The sequence below is a fragment of the Osmerus mordax genome, chromosome 11, assembly GCF_038355195.1.
Source record: "Osmerus mordax isolate fOsmMor3 chromosome 11, fOsmMor3.pri, whole genome shotgun sequence".
NCBI classification, from domain to species: Eukaryota; Metazoa; Chordata; class Actinopteri; order Osmeriformes; family Osmeridae; genus Osmerus; species Osmerus mordax.
The window spans coordinates 10,687,829-10,705,753 of record NC_090060.1 but is presented as its reverse complement, the minus strand read 5'-3'; the positions used below and the strand labels follow the sequence as shown (position 1 = coordinate 10,705,753).

Sequence of the window (17,925 nt, the reverse complement as noted above, 5' to 3'; positions counted from 1 at the left end):
ATAAATAACTGATTCTGTTTCTGCATCAATCAGAACTGGTAACATTAAGACGGGTATCCGGTTGTAAAATAGATTTTTAAATTACTTTCTTTTCACAGTAAGCATGCATGAAGCATGCATGACTATTGTGGTTAACTTTACATCTGTATCGATGATATAATACGTGTCACATACATAGAAAGAAAAGTGGTTACATCTGTATGTGGGCGGGGAATGGCAAATGACGTCAATGGAATTGGTTAGGTGACGAGCCCCTACCCCGCCCCAAGTGGGTCAAGGGAGGGGGAGGGAGCCACAGGCTGAGCTGATCCCACGTGTGACGGTTGCATTCCCGGCTCAGTAATATTCTCGTAGCGGGCTTCGTTTGCTGTGTCTGTGTGTGTGTTAGGTACTGCAAATAGCTAGGTTAGATATGGAGGGAGACGGGAGCCAAGCCACATCTGGGAGCCCTAATGATTCGCAACACGACCCGGGGTAAGACTACAAACGTTAATGATTCGTTTATTTATGATTTCACTAGTTCTATTTGTAAATGTTGCTTTATCACATTACTGACATTTATATTGCCTTCCGGGTGCAGTCAACTACACCTTTATTTGATTGTAACGGGCCTGCCCCCTTTTTCAATATTGCTGGCTCGCTGAGCTTGCTATGTACTGTAGAGCTCTCCTGCTACTGCTCTGCCTTCGTTTTCTTCGCTTTTTGTCGCTAGCTAAGTAGTTAGCTACAGCTAGCCAAGTAGTTAGCTACACGTCAAAATGGCCGATCTGACATCTGGACTCACTTCTGCTATATTTTCTTCTTACAGTAAAATGTTTATCGGTGGCCTCAGCTGGCAAACTTCACCAGGTAAGAAAATCATAAGCGGATTACAGTGGGGCATTGTCGGGTTGTATTCTGTGGCAGGCTGAGGCTGCTTGTGCTGCTTGCAATGTGTGCCCGTGCTGTGTGGGATATGTAGAGTGTGTACCTTTGCACGCAAGGTTATTTTGATTTCCAATCATTTGAAGTCCTCTATTCGACCCCTATGTTCACAGGGAACATGTACCGCTCATATTGCTTAAACATTAGTATGTGTGTCAGTTAAATAATCGACACAATATATCTCTTTCTTGTTTTGCAGACAGCCTTAGAGACTATTTTAGTAAATTCGGGGAAATCAGAGAATGTATGGTGATGAGGGATCCAACGACAAAGCGCTCCAGGTAAATACGATATTGTTCTCCCATGCTTGCTTTCAGTATACTTTGACATTGGACGTGTATTCTCCGTGTCCTCATACTGTTATCTCAATATCAAGTAGCCAAGCAATTTATTTTTGTCCCGCGTTGCGCTTTTACAAGCGCTTGAATCAGCGCTCTACAATGATTTGACATTGACCAGAGCTCATAATACTATTTCGATACGTACATCTGTGCCCTTCATTTGTATTGGAAATATGTCAATAACAGTTCACTTTATTCCACAAGGAAAAGTACATTGAAGGTCAAAACAGAACGAACTAGTATGAAAAGTGAAAATATATGCGAAATTCGTATACATTGTAGTGTATGAGTTTGTTGTACACACCGCAAATGTTTTTGCTTTCTGTGTTGTTTCTTTTGCCACAGGGGATTCGGATTCGTTACATTTGCGGATGCTGCCAGTGTAGATAAAGTCTTAGCTCAGCCACATCACGAATTAGACTCGAAAACGGTATGTTTGATACTTCTTTTGTTACTTCTCCGATGTTGCACCTTGCATGCATGTCCTTGATCCCCTGTTCCATTGTATCTGTTTCAGACTTCTGAACCATGTTATTTGAATCAGTCACTCACAGCCACATACACATGACGCTAACAAGTGGCTAGGCAATTATGCATTCTGAGCCTCTTGTGTCCTTTCAAAAAGCAAGGCCTGTAACCCTTTCTTTACCATAGAGGGCTTAAATACAATAAGTAATTGTTGCACTTTAACCAACTGTGAATCGCCCGCCAAGAACATCTGATTGCTTTGAGCAGACCAGTGTTGTGGAGAGCTTTTGTTGTTTAACTAGAAATAAAACGATATATTTTTCTTAAAATACCCTATACATATACTTACATAATTGTGCTGTGTTTTGTTGTTTTTGACATTTCCTCAAAATAAAATTGAAAGTTTGTGTTGCAAAAATGCAGGCTTATCTATAAATAAATGTACTTTTTATGTGCACTTCATCTTGAGTTAAGCTTTCATTTACACCCACCTGAGTCTGTTGCCTGTGTAATTTACTCTATGAGATACCTACCTGTTGGCTCCTGTCATCCTCAGTGGTCTGAATATCCTTACCTGTCTTCCTCTTAAATGTGCCCTAGGCTGCGTACGTCCTCTTTTTTCTAACCACAGACCCCAGATAAAGATGAGAGCAGAAAAATATGTAGTGCATAACTGTAATCTGTTAAAAGGATGCTAAATTGAATGTGATACTTGGTCAGAATTTCTTTTGTATGACTTTTTGGAAATTGCCTTTCGGCTTTAGGTATTATCTTTTTGTTTCCCTGCTAAAGAATGCTTTGTTTTGAGGACTGGACTGGGCTACTTGAAAAGTGTGTGTGTGTGTGTGTGTTTGAGTGAGAGAGAGAGTGTGTGTGTGGGGGGGGAAGGGTTGGTGGTGGTTGACACAGCTCAGTTTGTAATTGCCTTCCATCTCTCCAAGCACAATCATTTTTGATGGCATGATTTCCTGCTCTTGCTCTGAGAGGTCTTAAATGGGATTTCTAAATAGATTTTGTGATTAACAAGACTTAAGTTCTCTCGACAAAGGACTAGATAATGCAGGCATTTATTAAACATGGCTATTACAGGCATCAAATGTATTTATGTAATATATTTTATATATATATATATTATGTATATTTTAATTTGAATATCTGGTAGCTTGTTATAATATATCCAATGTTAATGGCACATTTGTAAATAAGTTTCCAGTTTATTGTTGAAGTTTGAGTTCTGAGGCCAGTTAAATCAGTCAAGTAAAAGACAAAATGCTTAATTTTAACCTGAATTTGAAATTTTCAGAGCTTACACAATCAGCTCCTAACCTTCATCCTTAACACAAACCAATGTTTATTTAATTGGAATTGCTTAGGGCGTTAATGGTGGATCCCTGTTGATATTTCTTTTTGACTTAAGATCCCAGTACTTGGTAAATTATAAGCATACCATATTTGTTCACAGTGCAGCCAGTGGCTGTGACTGCCAGCATGCTTACTTACCTGAGAGGCTGCTTAAAGACTTCCTTCTTTGGGACTAGCATAGAGGAGACGTGGGCACTTATGCTGTCCTCAAGGTTTTTAACTGGTCCATGGTCGTTAAATACAAATATTCAAAACAATTTTTTGACAAATTGCATGTGTTTGTAATGAGGCTGATTTTGTCTCGGAGTTAGGGAATCTATTTAAAACAAAACATAGTTGGTTAATAGGCCCAAAAAAAGTTATCCCTTTACATTAAAATATTCACTGCTCTCATAGGAAGAATAATAATCTCATAATAATGAAGAACCATATAAAAGACAGTGGTGTCTACTAACACCAAGACTAAATGATGGCCCAGCATACAGGACTTTTTGGAACCAAAATGTACCTCTGTGTTTTGAACGTTTGAGGTCGATTTGGCTGTGCGCAAGTGTCTACGAGACAGGAGTGTGAAATGGAGATGGAGAATCATATCACACCTTGAGGCAAGCAGGTTGTTAGACCCAGAGACATGGTTCATCCACATGGTAATTCTGTGTTTGAAATTGTCTTGCACTTTTGGCTGCAATGAAACCTAATTAAGACTGAAAAACAACATATGTTGTACTGTACAATATAATAAAATATTCCTAGTAAAATAGTTATGGATAATACAATTATAATTATTTGTCTACTTAAGATAATAGTAGTTAGTTGGACATCAACATTCTTACTTCAACACTGAGACCCCATCCTTCTTCCCCTTTACAAGATGTTTGTATGTTGATATATACTGCAAGCATTTCAAAATGATGCATGACATATTTCACCTTTTATTGAGTCCTTGACATAGTGAGTTTACCCAACACTTCATTACTATGTGTGCTGACACTAGAATTTATACTGATGCCATTTGTAAAAGCCATCTCTCTCTACTAGACTAAACAGCTTTCTGGCTAAAGAACATTCTTCTATGCTAATGCACTCAAGCACACCGGATGAATTCAGTTACACGTCTGTTTCTGTCAGCTCCACACTGGCATATTTATCCCTGTTATTCAGTCCTGTTTTAACTTTATTTTTGGGTGAATTGACAGCTCTCGAAAGCACACTTTTTGCAGTGTTCCTATGCGGTCTTTTCCCCCTACAATTATGTTGTCTTAAATTGTGATGTGGTAACACAGATTCTGAGAATTATTTTCTATGTGGTACCTTAATTATAAAAGTCAAATAACCCTTGATGACCCTGGAACTTTCGAGTGATTGTCTTGTGCTAAAGGTTTTCTCTTCAGGGATAAAACAAATATCTGTAAACTCTGTAACCTGGCAGAGTATACTGCATATATTTGCAGGTGTTCTCAGTCTTAAATCAAAAGTACCTTAGCAGTTTGTTTATCCATAGGTGGAGTAAAACAAAATAAAAAATTGAGAACACCTGCAAATGCAGTTTGTATTTATTTTCATTGTATTATTTCTCGACCCTAGAATGCCAATAAACAATGGATTCCATAAGCCTATGTAACTGTAATGTAACTAGATTGTTTTCTTTGAGCACATATAGGTTACATGCATGCTAGGTAACTGCTTCTGCTGAACCATATATCATTGGAAATCCATAAAATGCATTCAGAGAGGAGTTTGATTTATGTTCTTCTCATTTGTTTTCAAATGGAAAGAACATTTACCAGACAGCACATTATGTTGCTTTGAATATCAACCTTCAATTCAGAGTGCATGAGCTAAATTACATGAACGTAATAATTGTAAAAGCTGTAGGTAGTGTTCTCCATCCATCAGCTGATGTATCTTCAATTTCCTAATAGTAACCCAAACCCAATTAGGCCATTTTATCAGATTTCATCTGATAACTCGTTAAGTGTGAGGCCCTATCGAGCAATTCCCATCATTTGTGCTGTGGAGTAATGAGGACTTGTGTTGAAATGGATCATTGTGACAAGGTGAATGCAAATAGTATCCAGGCTTTTGGTTATATCAGTCACTTTTAATGTGACTATTGATTCCCCTTGGCAAAGAAGCTGTGAAATTAAACACACACAGGCACACACATTGGTGATGCTTTAATGCACAAATATTTAATTAATTAGTGTAATTTATTAGCCGGATAGTTGACTCACCTGCCTCAACCGGTCTGACTCAGTCTGGGAGTTTAAGAACAGTAAGTTCAGTGTTGCAGGGTGTGGATCACCAGGCCTGAAGCTGAACACACTTCCAGTAATGTCTGTCCTGTGTATTTTAGATCTGTAAACCCAATCACACAATTTTGTCAACCACATTTTATGAAGGCTACATTTCCCATGAATTTAACATTTAAACATTTAAGCATCTTCAGATCTATCTTTTCTTTTTTTTATTTCCAACACGCTTCATACATTATTTTCAGTGACCGTCAATCTTTCTTGATATATAATTGAAAATCTCTTTTTCTCCCTCTCCTATCTCTTCAAACTTTGACAGATTGACCCCAAAGTTGCCTTCCCTCGACGTGCTCAACCCAAGGTAAGAGTCTGTTCTTAATAAAACTGTTTACTTAAAAATAAAGGAGTTCAGTGCACATTTATGACCAATATGCTTTGTGTAATCAGTATGATACCAATTTTGATAGATACTATTGGGCCAGTGCTACAGTCACATGTTACATGAGAAAATGTCCTTGGTCTTTTGCTAGGAGACTACAACATTTGATCAAATGACAGCGAATCCCTGTGTGGTTGTTCACGCAACGTTTCCCCCTCCTAAAGACGTTGAGATTGATTGTGGAATGTTTGTGACACAAAGAGCAGCATTGTTTATGCCGTACAGCCTAGTTCAGGTTACAAACTGAGAAATGGAGGAGTGGGTGCTTTCAAAGCCATAGCACATGATCTCTGAGGGGTATTGTTGTATAATTGAGAACCAGCAAGGGGTGTGTGTCTACTCATGCAGTCTCTCTTCTCTCCCCTGTGTCCCCCCCCCTCAAAATCCATTTGTTCCTGTCAAAACCACATGTTTCCGTCGAAGTGTTGCTGACAGAAGTCGCATAACATATTCAGTGCATATGTGGTTGATGTGTAAGCATATGCTCCCTTATTTGGCAGATGTATACAGGGCTTTGATATTTTCTGCTCTGTGGGCTATGCTATGCAAAAAATATCAACCTTGAAATCAATTATGCAATCCTATCTGAATAAACATGTATTTGACTCAAGGACAAGTTACCACAATAAGAAAGATGACACATAGTATTGATCATAAAGTATTGTATTTCCAAAGGGCAAAAAATAGAGGAATGACACTGTAAAGGTACATGAAGGGGTAACCACACCTGGAGTTGTCAATGAACCTTCTGCTTAAGGGAGAGCTCATTATTGGAGAATATGGCATGTATTTGTTTTAGCCCAGAGTGAAAAATGTGGATGGAAAAGGATCTTAATACAGCAAAGGATAAGACAGTTGGACTAGCTTCACAGGTTCCTTTGAGGCTATGTAACAGACATTAAGCCAAACTTCTTGACTAGTTTTGCTGTCTTTTAGTCAGTGAATCTGTCATACTGCACATGTTGGATTTTCCAATCGAGGAACTTGCCTCTGATTTGGGTGTCAGCCGCAAGGTAACCACGTATACCTGTGTGTGTGTGCGCGTGTGTGTGAGAGAATCAACTTTCTCCAGCCACTTCAGGGCAGTGTTCGGGGAGTACTCCAGGACCACTGGTCCAGGGAGCAGTTTCTCACTCTTCAGTAGAAGGCTGGCCTCTGAGGGTGGCAGGTGTCCACAGCACCACTTGTCCAACTAATTGAATTGAAGAACTTTCCCCTGCCTCGTCCAGATTGGACAATCACTGGAGGAGAAATGACGCAGTCACTCACTGACTCGCTCCGGACACACACACACCCACACACACACACACACACACACACACACACACACACACACACACACACACACACACACACACACACACACACACACACACACACACACACACCAAGCACTCTGGTCCAAGCAGTGCTGGGCAGGCCGAGAGCCCTGAGGCCTAATGCTGTTTCCTGGCTCCCACACTGGCTCGGAGATGAATGGGGGCATTAAATCAGTCAGTTCTCAGCAGTGGCTTGAACACAGCCTCTAGGTGTTTGCTTTGTGTTAAGGGAACCACCCAATAATAACACTTTATGCAAATACAGGTCTACCTTTGCCTCCAATCATGCAGCATTATGTTAGCGTCTGGCTCTGTGTTTGGAGTCGAGCATGATGCTGAATAGTCAAGCAAGCAGTAACCCAGCACATTATTCTGTACACTCATCACAGTTTGTTTCCTCCTCACGAAAAAGCGAGAAAGAAGTTCTGTCGATTCTCCTTAACCTCGCAGCCCTTAAATTCTGACAGAACTTGACATAGTATTTGAAAAGTTCTCGCAAAAACTGCCGCTCCCACCGCTGTTCTGTCAGGCGAACAAAACGACATGTCCCGGTGTGCGCTAACGTCTGTTATTGATATCGGGAGCGTAGCTCATTATTGCTTGGCGGGTACAATTTACCTTTATTAACCCCTGCCTGGACTCAGGGAGTACCGCGATGTGGCTAGTTCATGCTTTTTATTAATTGATAAGGAAGCTTAAGACTTAAAGGATGTATTTCTCTGTGGTTCGTCAATAAGCCTTTGATTTCACAAGTAAGAGATTGTAACTGGCATCCACTGTCGAGATATATCGATTTTTCCCTCCATCCCCTATGCCCCCTCCGGCAAACAATCATCTGGCCAGTCTGTCCACACGCATCCATCTGCAGACATCCTCAAACCTGAAAGCATGTCATGATTTTAACTTTTACGCTTTCTAGCTCATCATCTGTAGGCCTTTTCCTACTGGCCAATTTGACTTGTAGAATGATTTTTATTTGACCAGCAACCCGAAATCATAACTTTTTGATCATGTGTGTAAATTCAATCTTGCGAATAAGCACAAGGACGGTCCTGTTATCAAGTGCAAACAAGGTTCTGGACATCAGCAGCCAGAAATCAGACCAATAAGAGTCTGGTATTTACCAAAGAACGTCAACTGCTCGTAATTATTCCAACAGTGTGTGGGCTTATGAGAAAGTCTGAGACAGAGAGAGCAGGAGAGCGAGAGAGGGGTAGAGGATGAGGGAGAAGTGCGGAGAGAGAAAGAGAGAGAGAAAGAGATGGGGGGGGGGAAAGAAGGTTGAGCGCACAGAATAATGGGATCCTTCAGTTCCCCCGCTAACACGCACCCTGCCTGAGTGGAGACGCTTTGGCATTTACTGCCATGAGAACTGTCAAAACAATGCCTCTGTGGGCGCTTCTCGCTTTGCACAGCATCCCACATACTTCCACCCCTACTCCCCCCCCCCCCCCCCCCCCAAACAGCACCCCTCCTCTGTGACTCTCCAGAGGAGTGTGTAGGTAATTGTGTGTGTGTGCCTGTAACTGCACTTGTGTGGATGGAATTGTGTGTTTGGAGTGTGTCCGTCCACGTGTGTGTCTTTGTACAGTTTTGGGAAAGTGGACGAGGAGGAATGGTCTAACCAAAAGAATTGAGTTTGCAGTGTAACTTTTAGCTGTAATTTTCTCCTTTTACTGCTGTGTCACTGTGTGAAATCACTGTGCAAGTTGTGTACACATATGTAGCTGAGGTTAGTGTGGGGGCTTGGGTGGTTTGTGTGTGTGTCGGTGGCGGGTAGGGGTGGGGTTGTTGCGAGTGTGAAAACTCCTGGCCAAGATCCTAATGAAGTCCAAAGGTGAATGGTGTGAACTCTCTCATGTACACACATACACACACACACACACACACACACACACACACACACACACACACACACACACACACACACACACACACACACACACACACACACACACACACACGCAGACACACAAGTAGTACACTCCATGAGAGATTCACCAGTCCAACAGCCCAGTTCTCACTCTCCTGTGTGGCCTACCACTCAGATACCAATTAAGAGCCCAGAAAACCACTGCTCAGTCCCCTTCAATATGTTCTCACTTTCTCCCCCTCCCTCCTTCCTTTTCTCCCTCTCTTCGGCTGCAGTTTTTGCCTTTGCGAGCTGTTGACGACTTGGCAAGAATTTGAACTGAAAAAAAGCCAAAATGTTCAGCATCTCCTTTTTTGAATTTGCAGCAGGTGTTATGCTCTTTTTTTCCACCAAGCACTGCAAAACATTGGCTGAAAGCTAACAACACTTTTATTTGGTGTATACAGATGTTGGCTGCTCTGATAGGAAAAGGATTGATACACAGTACAGCAGTGAAACGCTGCCCATGGTCCATTTCCGATGACATTGCATCAAGCATTAGTGTTTGGGAATAAGCCTTGATTTCACTTCTGTTTCAGTAGTCCAATAGTCTGAGCTGACACCTTTTTTCTCTATGGAAACAGAGCTGTTTCTACAAAGAAGAAAAATGTAGGGCACCAGCAATTCTGACAAGAACTACTGAATTCCTGAAAAAAAAAAAAAATGAATGGGCTCAAGGTTGAACCACCTTGTCCATTGCGCAAGGTTTGTCTCTGCAGGTCGGCTCAGTGTGGTCCAAAACTCTGCTTTGTCATGCTTCTCAGCGGTCTTGCTCTTCAGTTAGCTGGCTGATGAGAGGGGCTTTGGTGGGGTGCTGCGCTCACGTCGGAACAGGCAGACGAACACCTCTGGTTGGGACAGGGGGCAGGGTGGGTTCACAGACGCTGGCCCACCAAAAACCGATGTTGAGTGACGTTAATGAGGCAACCAGGGGAGAGAGCAGCCAAACAAAATCCCCCCCCCCCCTGTTCACAACGAGGCCACCTCCAGAACTCAGCATCTGTGTCTGGTCTCTGTGTGGCGGCGCGTGCTAGCCACTCTACTTCCTTCCTCTTGCCCTCGCTCCTGTACACACACTGGCTGCTTATTTCTTTATTTATGTGGGCTCTTTCCACATCGTCTTTGTAAAGTTACAGATTTACAAAAATAGCCTGAATCAAACCGTGAACGGGCACTTGATGCTGTTCTTGTGGGCGTGTCTGTCCACCCTGGTGCAGAAGATGAGATGGATGAGAGCAGTGCGACGTTTGGGATGAAGATAACGAGAAAAGGCTGAAGTCGTTTGCAAACGTTTGTGTTGGTCTTTGGAGGAAACATCTTTCATGTGCCATCTAAGAACGGGGCTGGACAGGGACAGAGATGGTACTGTAGAGATGGTGGGAGTGAAACAGTAATATTTGTATACACCTTGTCAGTCATAGGCTTCAGTTCAACACAGGTCTGAATCCCACCCTCTGCACTGACTCAGTGCTGCCTTCTCATCATCATGACTTGCTGCTTCTCTCTTTACTCCTGTGTAGAATCGGATAAAATACGAAATAGGCTAAAGTATGAATGAAGTTGTCTACTGTCATAAAGATATATGTCACACACACACACACACAATGTACTGTATAAATATATACACGTATAGCTATATATTCTCAGTGGTGTGTTTATATTGCATTACCCTTGCAGCAGACACATTAATGCACCTCATGGCAGCTAGGACCGTGTTTGCATGCCCCCCCCTCACCTTTCAGTCTGTTTGTATGCGGAAGTATAGTCAAGAACCAGTCACAACTGATTTGATCATCCATTTGTCCTCCACCCCCCCCCCCCCCCCTCCTCCTCCTCCCCTCCTCCCCTTCCCATTTTTCACACACAAGTCAACTTAGCCTTCGGAAAACACTTGTCCCAAGCATCTCAGTTTTTTTAATACACTTTCACACCCCCACCCCAAAATCCACCATCACCCCCACCGCCACAATACATGGATGGAAAAATTGGTGCCATGCTTTACTCCAAATCATGACTCACCGGCTGCAGTCAGACTTCAAAGACCTGTCAACGTGGAGACAGGTTATTATATGAACCAGGTTTGGAGCACATCTCGGCAGTTGTCATTTTTTTTTCGGGGGGTCCTCTCCTCTCCCGCAGTGGAAGTCTCTCTGCCAGACAACAAGGTGTGTAGGAGAGCACTAGATGCCACTTCTCTAGTCTCCTTTCCATGTGACTTTAATGTCACAGTGCGCTCAAGTGTGTTTGTGTGTAGGTCACAGGTGTGTGTGTTTTGCCTGCATGCTTAGTGCATAGGCAGAGCATGTGAGAGGTTAGTAGCAACATTTATTTTCTCTTCTCTGAAAAAGTGACTGTTTTTCGTTTTATATCTTAAGTGAATAATCCATATATTTGGATGGCTAAGATGTCTATTAACAAGGGATATTTTGTTAATAAATCAATCATAAGATCCTGTTTTATGGGACATTATCCCCCTTTTATTAATTAGATTGCCTAGGCTATAAAATAAATGGTAGTGTATTCCTAGGCTTCTATTTCTTGTAGTTGGTTATCACGTAATACCATTTTACATTCTCATAAATGATATCCAAGCAAGGTACACTTGACTAAAACTTACTCTCAAAAGTTAGCCTTCATTTTAAATTGCTGGGGATGTAACAGCTCACTCTGTCGGTGGTGACAACTACGGCTAATGAATGCTAACAATGCTGCAATAGCTAGCTGGTCGAGTCAATGGTCAGACGCCATTGATGCTCTGGGTTGTTAAGTTCCCCTACTCTCTTAGGCGGTGGATGCAGACAGCTAGGCGCGACTAATCAATCCAGTTTTTATGTTTGCCACAGAGAGCAGCCCAAATAAGGAGTGCTGACCTGCCGCGTTGGCGTCCTTGCCTGCCGAATGTCCTTCACTGGGATGCAGAGCTGTGCTGGGGCCTTTTGAGAACACGCGCGCACACACACACTCTCTCGCACACACACACACACACGCACACATCTGACTGGGTGGCCGTTTTAGCCTCTGCTTTTTTCTTTTGCTTTGTCGTTTTTTTCACCACACTGCAGAATCAACTCTTTTTTATCCTTCCTTACCAAGCCTCTCCACTTTTCTCTTTCTCTCTCTTCTGTGTCTCTGTCCTGTATGACTTAGCTTTTTCTCTCTCTTTCAAAGGCACACCGTCTGTCTTTTTTCTCTCTCTTTAATACCTTTCCCGCTTTCTTCCATCCCTTCCATCTATCTCTCTCTCTCTCTTCCTCATGCCTCATAGTCTCTCTATCTGTCTTATTGGTCCTGAATGTGACTCATGATGGACAGCCCCTAACTGTCAGCATCTACTCCCTCCTCCTTTTATCTTCTCCCTCCTCTTTCTTTCTTTTTCTCTCTGGCTCTCTCTCTCTCAAACACAGACATGCTCTCTCTCTCACAAACTCTCTATCTCTCTCATTTGCTCCAGCCTTTCCTACTGCATGATAAATCTGATGCTAAATTTAGAGCCCGTTTTTCTCTCAGTGAGGGATTACTGGCAGCATGAGAGGGAGAATGAGAGAGCGAGGGAGAGAGAGAGAGAGAGAGTGAGCAGAAGAGTGGCAGCTTCCCTCTCCAACAGACCCATTAGGAAGCCCCCCCCCCCACACACACACACACACAAGTACAAGCACACACACAATTCACACTTGCTCTGTCGTTGCTCCATAAAAGGGTTGCCATTGTTTGTTTATTTGTCATGTGTGCCTCGTCTCCCAATACTCTGTTGGAGGGCATAGCAGTTTCCTCGTCAAGCTTGTTGTGTGTACATCTGTGCTAGGTTGTATTGGGTGTGTGAATGGTAGGGGTCAATGAGTAGTTGCATGCATATTTTGTTTATCTGAGTTCTATTTAAACACTCAAGTTATTCGGCTATATTGCAGTAAAACACATTTGACCTTCAGAAGATGAGTATTGAAAGTCTGTCCCATGCAAGAATTCCCTGTTTAGAAATGATAGATTTGGCCAAAATGTCAACCACCTACTAACTAGTGTTTCACCATGTTATTCAATCTTGTTCTCTATCTCTATCTATCCATCTCTCTATCTCTCTTTCCATCCAGCCATCCATCCTTATGGTTAATGGAAATCTTACTCCGCTAGTGAGTGACCTGAGAGAGAATTGGCAGATAGGTGTTTCTCCTCAGTGTGTGCTTACAGTTCCTGTCATTAACTGTTCTTCTGTAGTCCCTTTGACATGGAGGGACTCTAAAATATGCATGGGGCTAACTCCTTATGGCTTGAAACTGGAACTAAATCAATTTCTGATGAGAATGCGCTCTGTCAGGTCTCTCCGGGCAGATTCATTTTTCTTTGAGGAGAATCGCTAAGTTGGTTATGTTCTCTAATAAAAAAAAATTTTGGTCTTGGCTGCATGCTTAGCGTTGGCTATACTGTAGCAGGTATATTAATAAATATAGGATTGAATGGGAGATAACTCTCAGATCGTTGGTCATCTTTTCAAATTGCTGTTGGTCAGTCTTGTCACAATGGGGGGGGGGGGGGGGTGCTCCTCTCCCTCCCTCTCGTCTCCCACACATCAGCATGGCTGTCATGTCTGCCATCTTCGTATCCTGTTGAACATTTTTGGGGGAGCCAAATCGTGGTAGAAGTTTTGGTTGTATTTCACTTTCCCTTTTCATTCTTCCATTGGCTGACACACTTCACTCTTACCCACTGTAACAGCACAGCAGGGAAATTACAGACATACTTAGTGTGCCTCGCCACCATTGTGTTTTCTCACATATTAACCATAATCTTTCCATTGATCTGACCTTCCTGTCCGCCCCCTCTCCATCCCTTCATCCCTTTCCACCTCCCCATGTCCATCCCTTCTCTGTGCTCTAACACGCTGTCAGTCGAGGTGTACCAGCAAAGCTTTGGGACGCTGTACAAGCGAGCACGTGTAACATGACCACGGGCCTCTGGACGACAGTGTGCACAGCTGGGTTGGATGGTCAACGTAAGGCCCGCTGCCCAGTCCACCCGCTCCCCATAAAATACCCCCAAGACCTCTCCATCAACAAATGACCTCATGCTGTAACCCACTCACTCACCATCACTTTGCTCAGAATAACCAATGCTGTTAAGTGTAATTAGTTGGCCCCTAAGATGAACAGTGCAATTACATACAAGATGCAACAAGCACTTACTGGCTGGATTTTGCTAAGAGCAAGGCTCAGAGAGGCTCTTTAAGGAGCATTTGTCCACCCTGAGGTCAGAGGACTTGATTGGACCTTCTGTTGCCGGCCTTGGACAGTTATCTTGAAGAGGTTATCTTCTTAAATGGGACTAAATGGCATAATGACACAGATGTGGTAGCAATCGAGCAGGTGATAACTAACCTGTTGAGGAAAAAGCCCATTAGGGAGAATTAGCGACTTTGTCAAATCTTAGCCAATGATGAGGGTTTTTGTTAAAACTCAGAGCAGAGATGAGCATAATGAAGGGCGTGGTTATATTGCCACCACTGTCAGATCATGATCAAATTCACAGACATATTGGATGTGGATTTCATTTATTTCCAGTTTGTGCTTTTGGGACTGGTTTCTCATGGGTTATTGTGTTGGGTGTGTTAAATCAAGCACACCACATATAGGCTATTCTACAGTAGAGCATTTGAGCAAGGACTTACCACCGCTCATCCTTTGAAAGCTCCCTCACACGTGCGCCAACTTCGATATAACCAAACCCCAAAATAAAACGATTTGTGTTCAAGTCAAATGTCTTCAACCAATGCTTAAGTATTTCTGAGACCTGTCAAGGTCTTTCCCACCCACTTTCCTGTCCTTTGAAAGCTTCGCAGGCCTCCGAAGCTGTTTGCGTCGATCTGACTGAACCACTGTAATCAGCCCGAGAGAGGAGGGAGTGAGGGAGTTGGCGAAGGAGGAAGGGGAGAGCAAAGCAAGAGCGTTTTTCTCTGCAACCGCTCCGCTCTCCCTGTAGGCTTCTCTCCATCAAAGACAAAAAAAGCAATTAAAGTCATAAGCTGCACAAGGGGGTGGGGGGGGGGGATGGTGATGGTGGTGTGCGAGGGAGGGGGGGGGGGATGATGGCAGGCAACAATAGGCTTTACCCAGAGTGGCGCCGGCTCGGAGGAGTAAATGTCAACTCCCCGCAGCGCTCTGAGGTTCCGCGCCCCCACCCGGTTGCTATGGTGCTGTTTGATAGCCACCTCAGGTCCGCTCCTCTGGCAGGGTGTTGGCAAGGGCAGGTGCTTCCGAGGACACGTGTTAAAACTGTCTCCTGTGAGAGTGTTTGCGTATGTGTGCGTTCAGAGGTGGGATGGGGAGGGGGGAATTGGCGTTGAGTAGTATGTGGTACACATGAGCCCCAAAACCTTTCAGACATTTGCCAATTATGGACTCTAACTGTATAGTAAAGAGACTAGGTATGAGAACCTGTGTACGTTTCACCATTGGGGTGGAAACATAGCCTTGTAACTAGTGTCAAAGGGGCCCCCCAAAAAAGAAATGTCCCCTCATCACTCGATTGGCAGTACCTCTTTAGCTCCTCTCACACAAGAAGACTTCCTCCTCTGCCGGCCGGCCGGTGCTGTCGAGACCTGTGACCATCGGTCTGTATGATGTCTATTGACCATGCGGTCATGTTGGACATGCTATCGGCCGGTGGAGAGGAGATGCAGCAGGGGGCTTTGCTGCTGTGTCTGACGCATCGATTCGGATCCAACGCACCTCTCTCTGTCTCTTAGTCCCTGTTTCTCTCGCTCTGCTCAATGAAGCACCCCACCTAAAGGACAAACATTCTCCTGTGACACCCCCCACCACACACACACACACACACACACACACACACAAACACACAATTATACTTGTCAAAGAGAGCCTCATTGGCTTGGCCTAATGTAGCATTGTTTATTTGTTGCCTGCTATCTGTGGCCCAGCGCGCTGCCTATTGTTTCTACAGCTGCCATGACAGGGGAGCCCCCCTCACCCTCCGGCCTCCCCTGCTCCCACACCACCTCTGGCCTGATTTGGAAATAGGACTCATTTTGTAACAAAGCAAGCAAACAAAGCCAATGGTACAGTTGAATAAATGGAAAACCAAATGTTATATGTTGCTGAGATGCCTTTGGGGGTTAGGGGTGAAGATGATCTTGGGGCCACAGAAAGTGTTTCGTTAAAGAGGAATTCTCCCCTGCTGAACTTTGTATTGTCAAGTCTGACAATCCTTCATTCCTTTCTCTCATCCCTCCTTTCTTAATTTGAGAAAGGACTGATTTGATCTGAGAGCGTTGTAAAAGACAGGTGACACGTCTGATTGAAGGGCCCTTTCCCTCAGAAACCCCTCAGGCTTTAGGGGCCAACTTGATCCTTTCCATATCCTTTCAGTTCTCAGCAATCTTTCGCAGTACCTCACCAACCCCTCCGATACAGCTCTCAGTCTTTCCCCAAATCCCTTCGCTGCGCTACCTGATGGTGAACACCACACTCAAGGCAGCCTGACACAACTGTACACTGAGAGGCTTTTACCATGTGTACTGTAGGGGAGCAGACGGAGAGACTGCTTCATCACAACAGTGATGCCACGACACAGTCTAACTTCCCCCTCGAATGCTTGCCTTTCCTCCATTGCATTTGTTGATGTGTTTCGCTCTATCTGACTGGTGTATTCCTACCTATAGAGCAAGCTAGTTCAATACATGACTTTGTGTTCTTTCTATTTATGTAGCTCGAGCCTTGAGGCAGCTGTCTTCCTCGTTGGGCTTTTAGTAACAGGGCGTAGATGAATAGCACAGAGGTGGTCGTAAATGACAGGTGATTTATAGCTCGCCCATGGAAGGAAAAATATGCACGCGCGCACACGCACTCCTCTGCTGCTTCGAGTGGTTTACAGACCAGAGTTTTAATACCATCACGTCCATCAAAGCACCCAACTAATGAACACTGGAACACAAATTATACAGAGTCATTAACAGTGAAAGAGCACAGCTTTATAAATGATCTCTCCACTCTGTCAGGGCAAAGTGCAGTCTTGAATGGTGGTATAAGTGATAAAAAAGCAGAAATCAGAGAGGGAGGGAAGGTAGAGAGAGGGAGAGAAAGAAAGGGAAGGGAGGAGGAATACTTGCTTGAATGGATAAACTGTGAAAAGATGCTGCCTCAAATTCTCATTCTTTCCATGTGGTTATTTATGAGTTGTTTTCAATGACTCCATGGCAGACCTTTTGAAGTACTCTATGTTTGAAACTCGTGAGTGAAATTGTTGCGTGTCAAAAGAGGGGTGATTGATGTCACAAGCCTACGTAGCGATTAGCCTGTTGTTCCATGTCATTTAGCCGCATAAATCCATAGCGCCATGTATTTTGTTTGTGTGTTTTAAAAATATTTTTTCACCTTTCCAATTATTTTATCTCTAAAGGTGATACATGTGGTCGCACAAACATGGTTGAAGTCCACGAGTAGGATATTTATATTTGTATATATATATTTCTCAAAACACGCTTAATAGAGCCAACCTCTAGGACTGAACAGACGGTTCTCTTTGTTAATATAATGTAATTACTTCAAAGAGTGTAAAGAGACTGCTACATTGATCGAGTCAATGGCTTCAGGAGCATTCAGAGTGTTCCGTACATTTATGAGTGCCATACTAGACATTTCACAGCCATTTTGCAAGTATGTTGCTTGATGAGGTGTCAAGCAGGCAGTGTACAATACTTTACAGGCAGATAGGTAGGCAGGTTGGCAGGCAGGCAGACAGGCAGACAGGCAGACAGGCAGACAGGCAGACAGACAGACAGGCAGACAGGCAGGCAGACAGGCAGGCAGGCAGGCAGACAGGCAGGCAGGCAGGAGTGGACCTACAGGTCTTGAACATCAGGGACCAGACTTGGTGTGATCATCTCTGGTCTTTATCTCCT

At 43.5% G+C, this 17,925-nt stretch overlaps 1 protein-coding gene across 7 annotated transcripts in view; it reads left to right on the top strand.

Annotated features, from left to right (window-relative positions):
• The first annotated feature begins 325 nt into the window (after window positions 1–325).
• Window positions 326–17,925, top strand: part of msi2b (musashi RNA-binding protein 2b) — a 175,550-nt gene continuing 157,950 nt past the window's right edge. For all 7 annotated transcript variants that reach the window (XM_067245882.1, XM_067245876.1, XM_067245881.1 and 4 more), the window contains exons 1-5: window positions 326–474; window positions 809–849; window positions 1,124–1,205; window positions 1,611–1,695; window positions 5,670–5,711. In XM_067245882.1, coding sequence (XP_067101983.1) covers window positions 413–474; window positions 809–849; window positions 1,124–1,205; window positions 1,611–1,695; window positions 5,670–5,711 — 312 coding nt within the window. In that variant the 5' untranslated portion in view covers window positions 326–412. The remainder of the gene's footprint in view (window positions 475–808; window positions 850–1,123; window positions 1,206–1,610; window positions 1,696–5,669; window positions 5,712–17,925) is intronic.